General features: G+C 38.5%; 1 protein-coding gene across 1 annotated transcript in view; it reads right to left on the bottom strand.

Annotated features, from left to right (window-relative positions):
- LOC309496795 (uncharacterized protein) overlaps positions 1-16,737 on the bottom strand; it is a 28,224-nt gene extending 11,487 nt beyond the window's left edge. The window contains exons 1-5 of the mRNA XM_082166911.1: positions 16,669-16,737; positions 15,793-16,000; positions 8,350-9,811; positions 5,383-8,148; positions 3,664-5,183 (exon numbers count right to left, since the gene is read on the bottom strand). Of these exons, the coding sequence (XP_082023037.1) occupies positions 7,926-8,148; positions 8,350-9,811; positions 15,793-15,964 (1,857 nt within the window). The 5' untranslated portion in view covers positions 15,965-16,000; positions 16,669-16,737 and the 3' untranslated portion in view covers positions 3,664-5,183; positions 5,383-7,925. The remainder of the gene's footprint in view (positions 1-3,663; positions 5,184-5,382; positions 8,149-8,349; positions 9,812-15,792; positions 16,001-16,668) is intronic.
- Between the last annotated feature and the right edge of the window lie 852 nt (positions 16,738-17,589).

Raw genomic sequence — 17,589 nt, 5'->3', positions numbered from 1 at the left:
ACTCCCTATCTTCGTTTTACCAACTCTACTGTTGCATCTATATTGAATGGCGTCGCTATAGATTAATCATTTTTATTTGTATTATGTCATATGTCCTGCATATTGTCCAGATGTATGCTGTCCAGATCTATATTGTGCTGAGCTTTGTTCTCTGTTTTTCTGTTCTTGTTTGTTAAACCTAAATTTGTTCAAAAGAAAAAAAAAAAATATTTGAGAAAAAAAAAAAAAAAAGATTGAGAAAAGGAGAAAGCAAACCATATGAATTAAGTTTGTATCACAAACAAGCAAGTCTGAAAGAATACGGCTTACACACTACTTATGAATTACATGATTGGGGTGGTGGCGCAATGGATAAGACACATGCCTTTGGTGTGAGAGACCCGGGTTCGAATCCACTGTGAGACACCAATGTGTCCCTGAGCAAGACACTTAACCCCTAGTTGCTCCAGAGGCGTGCGACCTCTGACATATATAGCAATTGTAAGTCGCTTTGGATAAAAGCGTCAGCTAAATGAATAAATGTAAATGTAAATGTAAATGATTGGTGCTCATGCTGACAACAGATGAGTAAGCTTCTATTTAGAGAGGAATTGATTATGGCAGCTGACACTGTTATTTCAATTACCTAAACTACTTAAGTTGTAGAACCCTAAAAATGAGACAACATGAATTGCATTTTCACATTCTTGATTAATGAGCAATACATATACAACATGGTAGAGTTGGGAAGGCTAGTAGCGGGACCATGTTATATGTAGTAGCAAACCATGTCAAAGCCAATTAATAGAGCGATTTATAAATGTTATTTGGTCTGGGTATCAATAGACATTTTACAACAACAGAATCCAGCAATGCAATTCAATAGCGGCAAAATAATCAGTGTTTTTGAATTAATCTTTCAAGTGAATGAGTCACTTTCATTAATTTTTATAAACAGACTCATATTTCTCATTTACTGAAGTCCCTCCCATTAGAAGCTCTATTTTAAGGAGTATGACTTCTTTGGTGGCTTTTTCTACCTGTTAAGTCTGACTATAGCATGAGCCAATAGTACCTTAGCTTGGGCCGTGAATGAACATTTAATTGGGTTTGGAACAATTTACACAAATCATCCTGTTCAAAATTTAGCATTGGCTCTTAACGTAGTGCATTGCATTCTTGAGCATCAATTAATCTATCTGCGCTTTTGTTTTTATTTATTATCATTATAATTTAGTGATTTAAAAACAGTGAAGCTTAACCGTTAAACTCATACCTCAGGTCTTTAATGATCCAGGATGTCATTAACTACCTTCTTCCTCATTTATTTATTTTTTTTAAAGCTAGACATCAACCTTCTTAGTATTTCAATAATAAGTATCATCAACTAAACTTGAAATGGCTCAGTGATTTACTGCAGAGCAAGTGCTGAACGCAATCAAATATTAGTGTCACTGTCACTTGATGGTGGATCTGGTGAAGGAGCTGTTAGCGATTAAAGGACAAGTTCGGTATTTTACACTTAAAGCCCTGTTTACAGATCGTATCTGATGAAATAGAACGGTTAAGATTAAAATTTGGACACATGCTGCTGTCCCGAGAATTTTAGGTTTATTTCGCTTCCCCCCACCACCCCCACAATGGTTGTCTATATGCACTGGAAGATTCCGTCCTAAAAACACATTAAACTTTCGTTTACAAAGACGTGAAACTCACCAAGTGGTCAGGGGGTGTTCACTGATATGTTCCCTCAAAAATCGCTGAAAAAGATGCATTCCAACAGGTTTTATCGCAGTTTTTGTCCAACTCCATTGACTTGCTGTGAGACCGCAGCACCTTTACGGTATTACTCCGCCGCTTCTTCTTCTGCTTCTTCTGTGTATTCAATTAAATGCCCGTGGTTTGCTTGCAATTGGCAAAGGTGCATTATCGCCACCAACTGGGCTGGAGTGTCTATTATTCAAGCTCTCAACGGAAGAATCACGGGTGTGACGCGTTTGGCAAAATAGGTCCACAAAAGCGAAATAAACCTAAAATTCTCGGGACAGGAGCATGTGTCCAAATTTTAATCTTAACCGTTCTATTTCATCAGATACGATCTGTAAACAGGGCTTTAAGTGTAAAATACCGAACTTGTCCTTTAAAATATTGATTTTGAAAATTATAGTTTTGAGAATATGTTTGAGATGGCGAATTTGAGCCAGATGCTGAAGGTAAAAAACAGCATCTGGCTGAAAAAGATGATGGTATAACACATCTGCTCAAACTGAACCCGTCCAAGCTCCAAAAGGTAACAAAATATGCTTTATTTTATTCTTCTGTATTTGTTGCTCTAATAATATAAGCAGAGTTTTACATTATCACGACAGATATAGCCTAGATCCGGATCGCTAAAGACCTGAATATCCAATAATGATTGGCAAAACATTCATGCATTTAATAGTTAAACACAAGCTGAATAGCTATTTTAAATCTGCAGTCTAATACATTAAAAAAAGGACTGGTTGCCAGAAAAGGTTAAGAGCTTCTTGTCCTAAACTTTTCAGACATAAAGGTAACAATTAAATTTGAACATGTCTTGTTTTCATGCTTGTCCATTTTTCTAACATTTCATGAAAGTGTGGATTGTGTAATTGCGTGCTCTATTGATATGAGGGCAAGATGCACTAATCGGTCTTGGTCCATTGTAGATCACAGATCATTTTATGTAAGTTTCAGTTTACTGAATGATCCACTGTGACAGGCATGGTAAGGAACACTCTTACTGCAACAACCAAATTCAGGAATTATGATTCAAGGTTTCTTCAAAGAATAAAGTTACGTTTTTAAATTGCGGGTTTGCACCTACACAGACAGTAGGGGTAAAATCTTTGCGTGGCAGGGGGAGCTGCCGCTCGACCCGTCACCACTAGGGGCAGCTGTCACTCGACCCATCACCATTAAATGCGCCTGCCACTCGACCAGTCACGGATATATGCGCCTGCCTCGTGACCTTATACAATATGTAAGATGTTTTTTTAAACCAAATGCAGCGCGTATCCCCTGTAGCCGGCGGGAGCCAGAACGGTACGCACAATAGGTCAATATTCACCATTAACCAAACGCTTTTCATCTGCCTTACAGCTACCAGACACTCCGACTGATGCACATGATCAAATAGACAGGCATCCCGCATTCCTTCTACTCTTATTTAGCCTACCTATTTGCCTGCCACAAGATCTCTCACTGTTTTCATCTACCAGACACTCCGATTGATACACGAGAGCACACAGACAGTGCAATCCTGCTCTTATTTACCTATTTGTCATCTTATATTTTATCCGCTTGTTTTGCCCGTAATTGAGCGCGTTTCGTGGCTCTTACTAAGCGTCGCACCAGCCACTAACGTGGCACCTGCCACAAGATATCTCACTGTTTTCATCTACCAGACACTCCGATTGATACACGAAAGCACATAGACAATGCAATCCTGCTCTTATTTACCTATTTGTCATCTTATCTTATATTTTATTCGCTCTTTTTATCTATAATAGAGCGCGCGTCACGTTACCTATCAGCGTTGCGCCAGCCACAACTTAGCATCGCGCCTGGCTCAAGATCTCTGTTTAAATCTACCAGACACACCGATTGATGCACATGTGCAAACAGACAGTAAAATACTGCTTATTTGCCATCTTATCTTACATTTTATTCGCTCTTTTTGTTCATAATTGAGCGTGCGTTGTTGGCTCCTGTAAGTGTCGCGCCGCCTCAAGATCGCTCCGTTTTACTGCCTGATACTCCGATTGACATGCTGAAGGGAAAAGCAGACGAAGATTCCTCACTACATCGATTTGTTTGTTTTATAGGCCTTATAGGCTATATTATTTCATTTTATTTACAGAATATTGCAGAATATCCACATTTAAGGATGAGGTCTTTGAATTTGCATCAGTGAGAACTGCAAAACAAACGAAAAAACTTGTTCAGGAAAAGAATAAAATTTGATTTTAATAATTAAAAATAAATAGAAATTAGTGCATGGGGTTTTACCAATCGGTGACTCTACCTGTAACCATTAAAAACCAACCCAGGTCTGGCAAATCCTACACAAATGGACTCATATACTGAATTTAGAGTGTGAAATTGACAGCATTGTAATGATTAATCTAAAATATTAAAATAAAAAAAGAGGACACAGCAATATTTTGCACCTGCCAGTTGTTATTTTGCCAGTTTTTCACACAAACATCTAATGCGAAAGATGGGAGCTATAGGACATTAATTGCTTGGTTGACAACCAATTGCTTCTCCAATTTCTACATAGATCTTTATCAGAATGTCGATCACAAGTAGCCTAATAATTATGATCTACCATAACAACAATAATTTGCAAAAAAAATAAAAAACAACAAATGATCATTATTTGTATTCACAGCTAAATTAAATTCCAGAGACAGATGCAAGTGATGATGCAATCAAATGGAGATTAAATGAAGGGAGCTTTCTGGTCATGTCAATGTTCACAAGAAGATACCTGTGTGTATCTACCACAAGTTGTGCATCAGAACGCATTTTTAGTATATCAGGCAACATCCATTCACCCCTACGTGCAAGGCTTCCCTCGTATAATGTGGATATGCATGTGTTTCTTGCCAAATATCTGCACACGGTCAAGAAATTGGACACCTACACTAGAAAAGTACTAGCATTAATTTACTCAGAAAGAGTATAATGTTAAAAGCACACTATGTAAGATTTTTGGTTCAAAGTATCCAAAAACCACTAGAACAATGTATATATATTGTTGATTTGTTACTTATATTATCCCAAATGTTTCTAAGAATGTTTAAATCCAGAGAAATGAGCCGTTTTAACCAGGACATGGACATCAACGTCGCCTATCAATGACATCATACCCGTGTTAACCTCGATTTCAGGTTTTATTTGATAGAAACCATGGAAACACCAAAGACGCTTAAATATATTATGCGTTTTATTAGACAGATGAGCAACTGTTTGGATACATTTATCAACAGAAAACTAATCATTGTTATACAGCTCAACACAGTTAGTCTTTTTGTTTAAATCTCGTTTTCTTGATTTACTGCGAGTACCATGTTTTACCATGCCTAATATCGATCAAGCTCACTGCAGTGCAACAAGTGTCTCATATGGTGGCCGCCAAGTAGCATTATTACAACTTTCAACACACTCAAATATATCTAAAATGATATATTTTAGATATATTTTGATAGATATATATATTTTAGATATATATGTTGGGGATATTTAATTTAATTTTATCAATCAATAAATTCCACTTGAAACAAACCTTGTTGTATTATTTTAATTTAATACTGTGAAGCTGCTTTGATACAATCTGTATTGTGAAAAGCGCTATACAAATAGACATGACTTGACTTAAAATGCTAAAACAGCGCTGCGTTACCCCACACACGCATGGCTGGAAGAAGTGGAAGCGGCGTCTGCGACATAATAAAAGCTCCACTGCTCTCGAGCCGTGTGTCGCGCTCAGCTCCCATTAGCAATCGTTCCAGCAGCCTCGTTCCACTCCAACGGCTTTCGCAACGTTAATAAATCTTTAATATATTACCGGTCATCCAAGAAAATGATTTCTGCCCGAGTGCCAACGTATTGTCCATCGGCCTTAGAGGTGAAGGCAACAACTCCCATGACTCGCCATAGCCAAGGCGTCATCAAGCTAAGCCTTTTCTTTGAATAAATGACCTCTAGTGGTGAAAAATTACAGCCATAGTGTGGCTTTAAAAACACTTCTTGTTAAGGAACCTTTCAGATATGAATTAATCTTATTTTTTCCGAAACAATCTTCTTTGAAATCCCAATTTTATGACTTTGCTTTTCCACATTCCTAACAGTGTTTATATTTAGAAACCTGAAGAGAGTTTAAGTTAAGGCACATGGGCTACGTTTACATGCACATGTTTTGTTTCAATCGGACTGAATTCATTCTGATTGATGAATCTGAATGTCGTGTTTACATGAGAGCTAAATGTGATCGGGTTGATGAGCGCGTTTATGTCACAAGATTCAAATCGGAATAGATTTTTGACATGCGCACTATTCTCCTACATTGGTTCTTTATTTGTTTTAAATAAATAGCGGACTTAATATTTATCCATTTCTGGTCATAATTTGGAGAAAATTAGCATATGAACCATTGTGCCGTGCTGCTAATATTTATCACGCAGTAAAAATGCCCAAAACCAGTCGTGTGTGGATGAGAGTCCGAAACAAGGGCTAGTGGGAAGTTGTCCTGCTCCACTTCACAGACACAGTGAAAGGAGAATTTCAGAATGATGGGACACTTATTTATAGGACACTTCATTCAACAGGAAGAACAGCTCGTTCCACGTGTCATACGTCATTACGCTATTTCAACGTCATTGCACACGCACATTACTTTCAGTTTTAGTTTTTAATCCGATCAAGTAAAAAAGTCACAACAGATCTTTCCTTTAGTGCACAATTTTCAAACACAAACAGTTTGATTTAAAAACACTATTATGTTATAAAGTTACTGGCTGTTTTATTTGCTCACCAAAGCCCTTTAAAAGAAGAATAAATGTAGACAGCAGAAGTAACTCTTTTAAGATGTATTAGCAGGATTTTTTTTTTTTTTCATTAGTGAGCAGGTGTTGACATGATTTTAAAGGGGTCATATGATGCGATTTCTTGTTTTCCTTTTTCTTTAGTGTGTTATGTAGCTGTTTGTGCATGTATAAGATATGCAAAGTTACAAAGCTCAAAGTCTCAAACCCAAAGAGATATACTTTGTAAAAGTTAAGGCTCAGCCACGCCTTCCTAAAACGCTTCGTTCAAACATGCCCCCACAAATCTACATCAGTATGTGGGGGCAGAGTTTCAAATCTATAGCAAAGAAAGAAGGCGTCATTTTTATTCTCGCTGTATTGTTACCGCCATGTCGTGGAGACGCTGTTTTCCGTTGCGAGAGCCAAACTACTTTTAGAAAACAGTGGTTAAGCTTAAAGGTTGTATCAGGGATTTCAGGCCCAAGAAAGGCCCAAACATAAATGATCATTCATCTAATCTTTCCTAACGATCCGCTAGCTGCCCGCCCCATAAGCAGGCCGTCAAAAAAAAACGCGTCTCTGTAGGAAGCCTAGGCTCTGAGATCTGCACACAAAAACAACTGGTTTCACCAACCACTCAAAACCAAAATAAATAGTGTTCCAACCAATCAGCGACAATCAGCGACAACCAGTGCACCGCGTGAAGTCAGGAACCAACAACCAACACGTGCAGCCGTGCACGAGCGCAAAACCTCAACACCCACCCCCTGTCGGTGATTGGTTGGAACACTATTTATTTTGGTAGCCTACAGAGATGCGGTTTTTTGACGGCCTGCTTATGGGGCGGGCAGCTAGCGGATCGTTAGGAAAGACTGTGATAATTTATGTTTGGGCCTGAAATCGCTGATACAACCTTTAATTTACAACACTGTTCCAGAACAGTACAACCAAATTATTCGACTATGTGCTGCGCATTTTTCAGAGGACTGTTTCCAGAACCTGGGAGAGAACAAGGCCAGCTGTGCACAAAGGCTGATTCTAAAAAGTGTGGCTTTGCAAGTACAGTCTGGCGCTTCTTACTCACAGACACAGCCTGTAAGTATGTTTTCATATTTTAAGAATTTGCTACTGACTATTCAAACGCGAGTTTTGAGCAGTATAGAGTAGTGTTTGTTTGTCGTTTCTACGATCACAAATGCAAACATGGTTTTATGTTTTTTATTGCTTTGTTCAATTCATATTTAGTGCCATTTGTGTTCAGGAATGTTAATATGTCAGTATAATAATATTGTTTTTAAGTGATGCTGTAATAACAATAACTACCAAACAGTAAACATGAAACATGTATCTACACCATTTTGTGTATTGTGTGTGTGTGTGTGCTTGTGTTTACTAGTGTCTTAGATTGTCATAAAAGCTGTGGAAGTCTTTTGGTATGACCTCCTTGAGGTCTTGGAGGTGTTTGTATTTCATCTCCCTTATCTTTAGGCTCTCTGTATAGAGTGGAGTGACTGCAGGTGAGGCTGAGGTGGTGTGTTGTAGTTGCTGCTTTGAAAATGGAGTCCAATCAGCCGAATGCTGGATCTTGAAGTCCATCGTGCCATTAATGTTGTACCTAATAATGTAAAAAAAGAAAGAAATATTTGACAAAGTTTGAACACCACCATTTACACATTATCATTATAGTTTTTGTATGCTAACTGTTTTTCAAAAACTCAATTTTACATTAAAGATTTAACAGCAAATAAATGCAACATCATGGCTTTTGATCTGAGCTGGTGAGAGAGACATGATTTTAGTTTGATAGTTACAGTACCTGATTGCACTGATATCATGGACAGATGGGTCACGGAGTTTGATCCCTGGGTGGATAGACTTACAGAGGGTCAGTTTGGTGAAGTCTTGGAAGAAGTTATGGTCCACATATTTGACTTTATACAGGTTGGGCTTGGACCGCGCTGTCTTCATCAGAGCAGCATATTGAGCTGGAACATAGATTTCTTGGTTTCTCAGACGTCTCTCAATGACACTGTGCACTGAGTCACATTCCATCTCTGTATGGCCCTTCTCCAGGAACTTCTGAATGACTACCTTCTTCTTCTCTGTGGAAAACTTCAGAAGAGCATTGGCGAGCACAGAATTGCGGGTTTGGTCCTCACACCCATCAGTCCACAAAATGTACTTCTCATGCTCCATATGCTCAGAGAGGAAATCAGTGACACAGGATGCAAACTCACTGGCAGACAGAGCTCCCTCACCTTCATGCCAGACATAGCAAGTAGTGTTGTCTGTAGACATGTCATAAATTGTAAAGTTGTGAACGGCGAGTTTTGCCTTATAGTAAAGAGCCGACACATTCAATCTGGGGCAGAGGAGGAGGGCTTGCAGATCCATGCAGACAACCATGGTCTTGTCACCCGCATCATTTTTGTCCTGCAATTTTGCTGCACAGGCCTCTTCCTTTTTAAGAAAGTGATTCTGCCACTCATTGTCTGGCAAGTTACCAGCCTTGAAGGAGCAGCAAGTGTTACACTGGTCCTTCTTTGGATGGTAAAGACTCAGGTTCTGCTGCTTAAATTCTTCTGAGAGCATCTGCCTTGAGAAGGGTCTCAGCATCTTTTCCTCAGCGGCACGATGGTAGACTTTATACAGGTTCAGCATGGACTGAAAGACAGGCTCCAGGAACTGTTTTGATGTTGACGACCTACAGAAGTGGGAAGGCACCTTAGGGAGATCCTGTAGAAAACTCTTCATGAACTCATGAGCCTCATGTCTGTGGCATGATGCTGCATTCTGCTGTGTATTTCCCGTGTCTTGCACCCAGTTAAGGGCAGACCATGCCCCTATTCCAAGTGTTGCCAAAAACAAACTCTTGCACACCCTCCTTCTCTGTCCATCAACTTTTAAAAAGAAAATAAGAGTAGATGACCTTCTTGAATTGTCAGACCCCCTTCTCCTCTTTACTGGGACGACATCTACCAAGCCACGCACATACATTTTTTTCTCTTCCCAGTTCATTTTCTCCCAAAAACATTTAAAAATGTTCTCCCTGTCTGCTTCTCCAATTGTACTGCAGTGAAGCTTGGAGGATTTCACACATGCAGCCGACTGGCATCTAGGTCCCATCACCCGGGGCTCCATGTTAACTACTTCTTTCCTGCTAATCCCAACATAGGGTTGTCCCATCATTCTTCTCCTTTTCTGCAGACACTTCCATTGACTTTTACCCTTCCTCTTTCTTCCTTCAATGGCTTCATCCTCAGTGTCATCACAGGAATCTTAAAAAAAATACAACAACAAAAACATTAGTGTGTATTCTGCTGTGAAATATGCCCATCAATTCATTCAACACTAATTATCACTCATTATACAGTGAAATATCAATTCCTATTCAACTCACGAACCATTAAGACATTGTTCACTGTACGTGCTTCCATTTTAAATTCCCCTCTATCTACACTCTCCAGTGTAATTTCCTCATTCTCATTCTCTGAGCTGGGATAACCTCACCCTCTTTTTTTTTCTTACTCTCTCCTTTGCGACGCATCATGCTTGTCACAAGACACACCGCAGCCACAAAAGCATTGTCTAACAGATTAAACAAATTGTTTTATTCAAAATATTCACAAACTTGTTAGCTATGTCATCAGCTACATGATATTCTGATTCTCAAATACGTTTAAGTGAATGTGTTTCGTCATTCATTATGATTGTGGCGAGCAGGACGAGGGCAGCGAGAGAACGGCGCAAGGCTGGTGGCGTGATTGATGAGCGACACGTGCGCAATGCACCGGTCTCGTATCTCTCATGGAGGAGCGGAAGCAAAAAAGGAGGAGTGACGACAGTGAAGGACGAGAGTGGACCTGGACTTTATGTTGTGTTTTATTATGTGTGGTGGCAGTCGTCCGTGAGGGGCTGCTGCCTTTACTTTTGTTTTGTTGTTTATTGATTTAACGTTATTAAAGTGTGTTAAACGTTCGCCGGTTCCCGCCTCCTCCTTCCCATAACAACGAACTGCGTTACAATGATCATGTTAGCTGGTCTATAACACGCCGCCATGTTAGTTCGCTCCGCAATTAAGAGAATCAGATCTGACGGTTTTACAACACATAAATTCATCACTTTTCCCCAAATACATGCAAGTAAGTGGCCAGTGAACAATGATTAGTTCTGATATGTGACAAGCATCAAAATTAAGCGTGTCCGTCTCTGGCTGTGCCAGCCAAAGCGCGAAAGCACATTTGAATTTAGCAGTTTATCACGTGATGCACGGAACGCTCTAGTCACACCAGTAAGAACGCAAAGGGTTAAGCAAGAATTTAGTTATCTAGCTAAACAGATAACAGTCCTGTAATCTGTGCTATACAACACTGATATTAGAAAATGTTACTTCTGCTGATGACAATCTTAAAGACCCCCTGAATTCTTTTTTTTTTTTTTGCTTTTAGTATGAATATGTCAGCCTTAAGGTTATGAATAAGCTGGTGTGTTCCAAAACAATGCATTTAGGAGATATAAGCTTTCAAAACGTACAGTCTCTCACTTCCGCTAAAATTACTTCAGCTTCTCATCACATCTTCTGTCCAATCAAATGCTCTCTAGAATCTAAAGCGTCTGTACCCCTATGCTATAAATACAACCTGGCCAAAGCGACATTCACACGTCACAGAGCAATATGGGTTGGAGATGCGTGTTCGGTTGCTCAAACACTCAAGTTTTATTCCGTTTTCCAACTGTATGTTGTTTAAGACTGAAATGGCTAGAATTAATTCACACCTCTACTATTGAATCCAACGTATCATCAGCGCTCGGATTTGCTTCCATGGTGCTGTCAAGTATGACTTGCAGTCTGAGAGGTAAATTAAATGCTATTGGCTATCTGAAAAGGGAGAGGAGCCATTCAATATGCCCCACCTTTGCTTCCTTTTTCAGTGGAAATTACGTCAACGCATCATACAAAGCTGCACGTTGGCGCACTTCAGTGGGCCTTTAAGTAGCGATAAAATGAACCATAGGCTACAACTTTAGTCTGATCATTTTTTGTCACAACACTAGCATACACGACTCTCCTCAGCAAACTATTCCATTTATAATCACAATGTTAACATCAGAGCAAAATTTTGTTGAACAAACACTACATAATTTTAACTGAGTTTGCAACCACCTAGGGCTCATTCTAAACCATATTTACCGTAGAAGAAAGATCACTGCTTACCTTTAGCGCTGCTGTTCGTGGCACTTCAATTCAAAATGGGAGAGGGGTAGAGTTACAAGGTTTTGCCGACAGCTTGAGGATCCAATGGAGTTACGCGGTTTAGTCACAAGCTCTTTTTAATACTTTACAATGGTTACATTTTTGTAAAACCCACAAACAAACGTAAAGGGGGACAAATAGCAATGATTTATGAAAGAAATTTAGATTACGAAATATGGAGATACGAGGTTTTCGCTCGACAGCAATGATAATTTATTGATCAGCTATTTTAAGCAGTGTAATGGCCCGTGTCATTGCATCGAATGTCAATAACATCATATCCACGTTACCCTCGATTTTTTTTTTCGTTTTACTTCCGTAGAAAAAGCCAAAGACGTTTTAGTTTTATTAGACAGGTGAGCAACCGTTTAGATCGACAGAATTAATTTATCGACAGAAAACGAATCATTGCTATATAGCTCAACATTGTCTTATTGTTTGAATCTCTTGTAGTCTTGATTTACTGCAAGTAATGTTTGTATAATGCCTTAAAGACAATACTATTTGTAAAGTGGCTAACATAGCTTTATTTGTAGTAACAGTAATACGGTAATTTATCCACAATAGTGTTGTAAAAATAGATATTTCGATAAATAGATACTGAAATATCTGAACGGTACCAATACTAATTTCCCGAAGTATCGATACACCGATACTAGCCGAGCTGTCACTTTCATTTCTCTCCAAAGGCGCGTTGACAAACACCACACGCGCACTTGTCTCATTCGCTCTAGTTAAATCCGATCGCCGATCACGCCTGATGCGTTTTTTGCAGTGAGAGGCGCCTATTTTCAATTGGTTTCCTATGGCAGCGAGCGTTCTGTGCGCTGGTTATGTGCCTGTGACAGGACAGCTGTTTCAGTGGTTGCCTAACAACATAAAAAACGCAGCGCACTGCTCGTTCTGTGTGATGGTAAGTGCTGTGCACCTCGCGTTTTCAAACCTGAAAAACACGTTAGGTGTGATCGGGGCCTAATATAGCAAAGCACCTGAAAGACCGACACCCGGATCTATATAAATAATTTCGAGAGGTTGGTAACTCTTCTCATTTGAACATTTCTGAAACATTAACCAAGATGGCCTAGTATTGTTGTTGATATGAGTGTGTGTTGTCTCGTTTTTTACACAGTTTTGAATTTTAACTGTGGTCAAATGTAAATTAACTTGTGCTTATTTAACTTTATTCAAAAAATTATTTAATTCTGCAATTTGCCTTCATTAGCAATTATCATCAATTTGATTACACAGATACTAATTAAACTAAACTGAGCTATTCAATGACATCTCTCAATTCAATAATGAAATGCCTTTAACTGAAAATTGAATGTTTAATCTTATTATACATTACTGACACTCTATCCTCCAATTTGATACTGTTAAGTGCTTTGACACAATCTGTATTGTTAAAAGCACTATATAAATAAAGGTGACTTGACGTCGATCCAGTGAGCACTGTTTTCGCATGTGATGCACGTTTGCGTTTAAATCTGTTCATCAAATAACTTTAATATATTAACCAGCATTTATGCTTTTGAACAAGTGCACTACCTCAGGACATTTTTGTTCATGTAAAATATCCCTCATTGTCATGTTCTAGACTTGTTATATTTAGCTTTAAAAAAAATTAAAAAATACCCCCTTAATATTGTGGCAGTTTTTTTCTCCGTAGTATCGAAAATGGTATCGAATATCAATATTTTTCAAGGTATCGTATCGAAGTTAGAAATTCTAGTATCGTGACAACACTAATCCACCATACAAGTCATCCAGCTTTTATTAATATGAAATTCTATAATGGATCTAGATTCCTGCAATGTGCAACAAGTGTCTCATAGCAGCCGCCGAGCGAACGCACAGAATAACGTAAACATAACTTTCAACACACTCAAATGTATTTTAGTATGATTGTTTTGACCAAGTAAAACAGCACTGTGTTACCCCACAATTTTAATTTGTTGAATAAAGTGACCTGTATGAGTGGTAATTCAGCACTTGTGGCCGCTTTAATAGAATGAATTGGTGAATTTAAGTGATCAAACGCAACTGTAACCAAGTTCAGGGAAGGAGGAGGACATTAAACACCACTTTAATTGTAAAATATGCATAAACAAACGAAAGGAGTGCCAGTAATGTTAATAAAACTTTACATTAATTCATCATCCATGAACATTATTTCTGCCTGAGTCCCATCGGATTGTTTTACATCGGCTGTGGAGGGGAATACAAAAACTCCCATGATTCCACGCTCATTCTTGGCATCAACAAAATACGCCTTTAAAGGGATACTTCACCTCTGGAAAGATGGATGTTTATTTAAAATAGGTCATTTATGTAGAAGAAATGTGAAATTATTTTTGAATTTGGAGATTTCTAGACTGAGAAAAGCCAGAAAATGTAATTTTGGCTTATGTGGATGAAAGACAACAACTCCCAGAATGCACTTGCTTCGCTGCCCTACGAGGCCACTCCCTAGCCACGCCTACCGGTAAGAGAGCGCAGTTGAAAACAACAAGGTTAGGCTACTAGTGAGTCTCCGTGACGAGTTTGCCCGGGATTTCGAGATCGCCCAAAATGTCCGGGATTCGGCTTTTGCGTTCTACAGTCGCCATTCATTATGTTTACTGTTGCGAGCAAGACGAGGCTGAGGGGCGCGGGAGAACGGCGCAACGCCGGTGGCATGATTACTGATGAGCGACGCCGGTCTCGTAGGCTATCTCTCACGGAGGAGCAGGAATTTTCTTAGCAATGTTAAAATGCACATCAACCGGTCACTTGTTTAGCGTTCATGTAAACACTACATTCAGATTCACTAATCGGAATGAATTCAGTTAGATTGAAACAAAAGGTGTGCATGTAAACAATGAATGGCGACTGCAGAAAGCAAAAGCCAAATCCCGGACATTTTGGACGATCTCAACGGCCGGACATGTCCAGGAAAAAGAGGATGGTAACCCCTACTACTCAGCTTTCTCCTACTACTCAGCTTTCTCCTACTACTCAGCTTTCTCCTACTACTCAGCTTTCTCCTACTACTCAGCTTTCTCCTACTACTCAGCTTTCTCCTACTACTCAGCTTTCTCCTACTACTCAGCTTTCTCCTACTACTCAGCTTTCTCCTACTACTCAGCTTTCTCCTACTACTCAGCTTTCTCCTACTACTCAGCTTTCTCCACAGAACAAGAGCCTGTTAGCTTAGCTTCCTGACACTGTGTACATTCTGTGAGTGAGATCCCACCCCCTATGGGCGGGTTGAGAACATGTGGGACAGCTCCTATTACTGGCTGTAGTCTCTCGCCTCTGGTCAAAAAATCCTCCGATGACGCAAAATGACGATTAAAATATTTAAAACTGATTAAAAACTGAATTTTTTCCAGACAAAAAATACATAAATCTCTCATCTCAGGGGGATATGAGGGTGGAAAGCACGGTAATTCGAAAATACTACAGGTTTTCTACTAATACAAAGCTTAATGCTAAATCCTGAAGTATCCCTTTAAGTGACCTCTAGTGAAGAAACTTACATAGTGTGCCTTTAAAAGGAGTAAAGTCATTTTTACAAGACACTGGTTTGATACAATGAGCAATTTTGACAATGAGAAGAGAAAAAAAATCCCTTGTTGACAACAGATGTAAAGCTGATCACTCACATTTCACGGTTTGCTTTATGGAAAAATAAATGTTTTTAGATACTTTTGAATAATTAAGTGATAGAAATGAATGTTCTTCATGGTTTCCAATTCAGAAGTTGATATTGGGTTTAATGTTACACAAATTGTTATTTTTTAACGTAAAAAATAGGATCTTCTCAGAAGGCAGCATAAGTATTTGCCTGGTCATGTGATCTCAACATGTCTGACCACTTGTAGCAAACCGCTCCATGCCAAATAAAACCGCTTTAATTAGGACACTTGAATGGCATTCTTCAAAATTATCATTTATTTCTGTAGAGCTGGACATTTTAATGAAGATCAAATGACTGAGTTCAGCTTTGAGAATGAAACCAACCTGTTTGTTCCTCAGTTTCTTCTTGTTTCACACTGAATGTTTCTTCAATCTTAATTTCTTCACTCTCCTCTTTAATAAACGCCATCTTTGTTTGTTCTTCGGTATCTTCTTGTTTCACACTGCTCGCTTCTTCAATCTTCATTTCTCCACTCTCCTCTTTAATAAACTCCATCTGAAGTGGATCTCAGTCGCTTCAGCAGGAGTTTTTCTGTGTGTTTGGACATATTGCCATGTTTAACAAGAGAACAATTGACAGAAAGAAAAATGTATCCAAACTAAATATCTGGGTGTGTCTCAATCAGCTCCCTAGTTTAGCAGTCAGAGTGATGGTTAATGGCCTGATTACAATAACAACAACAAAACACTCAAAGTTAGCCCTGTAAATAAATAAAGGAACAAAATATATAGTATGTTATATACATTTGGCATTTAATTGTAGATTACACTTAAATTAAAACATTTGCAGTTGGTTTGTTAAAGTTGTCATTACACACGGTATTTGTTTTCTCGTTAAATTTACCCTGTTTAGTTAGTTTTGACCAGCAGGTCTCGACAGCGCGCGGTGATTTTGCGAAGCATTTGGTTCAGTTGAGTCGGAGTTTCGAAAAGCTGTTTCTTCATTACTACTTGCCAGTGACTGAATTCGAGTTTATGATATATTCATTTACTACATAAGGAGAGACGCACCTATTCTGTTACTCATGAATCATGTGTGAATGCGCTTTACTCACAAAAAAATATCTCAATAATGTTAAATCAAGCATTAAAATGTTACATTCAATAATAAATAATCGTTGTGCAAAACGTATAACAACTATAAACTTGACTAAACATTTAACATTGATTTAAACAACTTAAATGCTTAAAACCACTAACCTTTCTTCAGTCGAATCACAACAGTGAACAGACGCAGGATCGCGGCGCAGCCGTGTGACGTCATCTCTCCAGACCAAAATAAAAGTCGCGTTAAACACAGTTTGTCAGATAATGTGTTGAAAATATTAACTAATGAAAGAGGGAGAGATTTTTTGGTTACAGAAACCATTTATACCAGATATCAGTATTAAAATAGAAATCGTGATAAATGTAAATAATACATGTATTATTTATTTATTTTTAATGGCTTCTACATCAAAACAAATTTATCCAGGTCTAAAAACATTTATGATGCATGTTGGTGATTTACCAACATATAAAACCATGAAAATAATTTAGCTAAATATTCACCTGAATTAGAAAGTTTCTCCGCCTGTCACGCAGGAGACCGGGGTTCGATTCCCTGATGGGGAGTTCTAGTCCTTTACTGCTGCCCAAAGACCCATACAAAAGTTTTGCTTAGTTTAGTGACATACCGGTGCCTAATCGATACCTTTAAACGGTACCGGTGCCTGAACTGATACTTTAAGAAAAAAAGAGAGCCACAAAACGAAGGTGGATGACATTAAATAACGGCTTTTTTATTTATTTTGTTTTATTCTTTAAATTGAACAATATAATAAAAGTTTAAAGTATATATATAAGTCAATACAAAACACAAAAAATGTACATAACAAATTCACAATAAAACCTAAGCCACTTAACCCAACTACAATAATTTAACAGACACAAAATAACACTTCCAGTACTAACAACAGCAAAGTTGGTATTCTTGGTATGCTACAAACCAGCTTCAAATTTCAGCTATTCTTTTGCAGAAATATGACCAATTTGCCTTCTCTGGCAAAATACGACACCTCTCCTGACTTGAGAAAACCCTCTCAGACGGTGTCGATGAGGCACCATGTTCTTTAACTTTCC

Source organism: Leuciscus leuciscus (assembly GCF_965113295.1).
Source record: "Leuciscus leuciscus genome assembly, chromosome: 4".
NCBI lineage: Eukaryota > Metazoa > Chordata > Actinopteri > Cypriniformes > Leuciscidae > Leuciscus > Leuciscus leuciscus.
The sequence above is the reverse complement of the archived record's forward strand: the minus strand, read 5'-3'. Positions and strand labels throughout refer to the sequence as shown.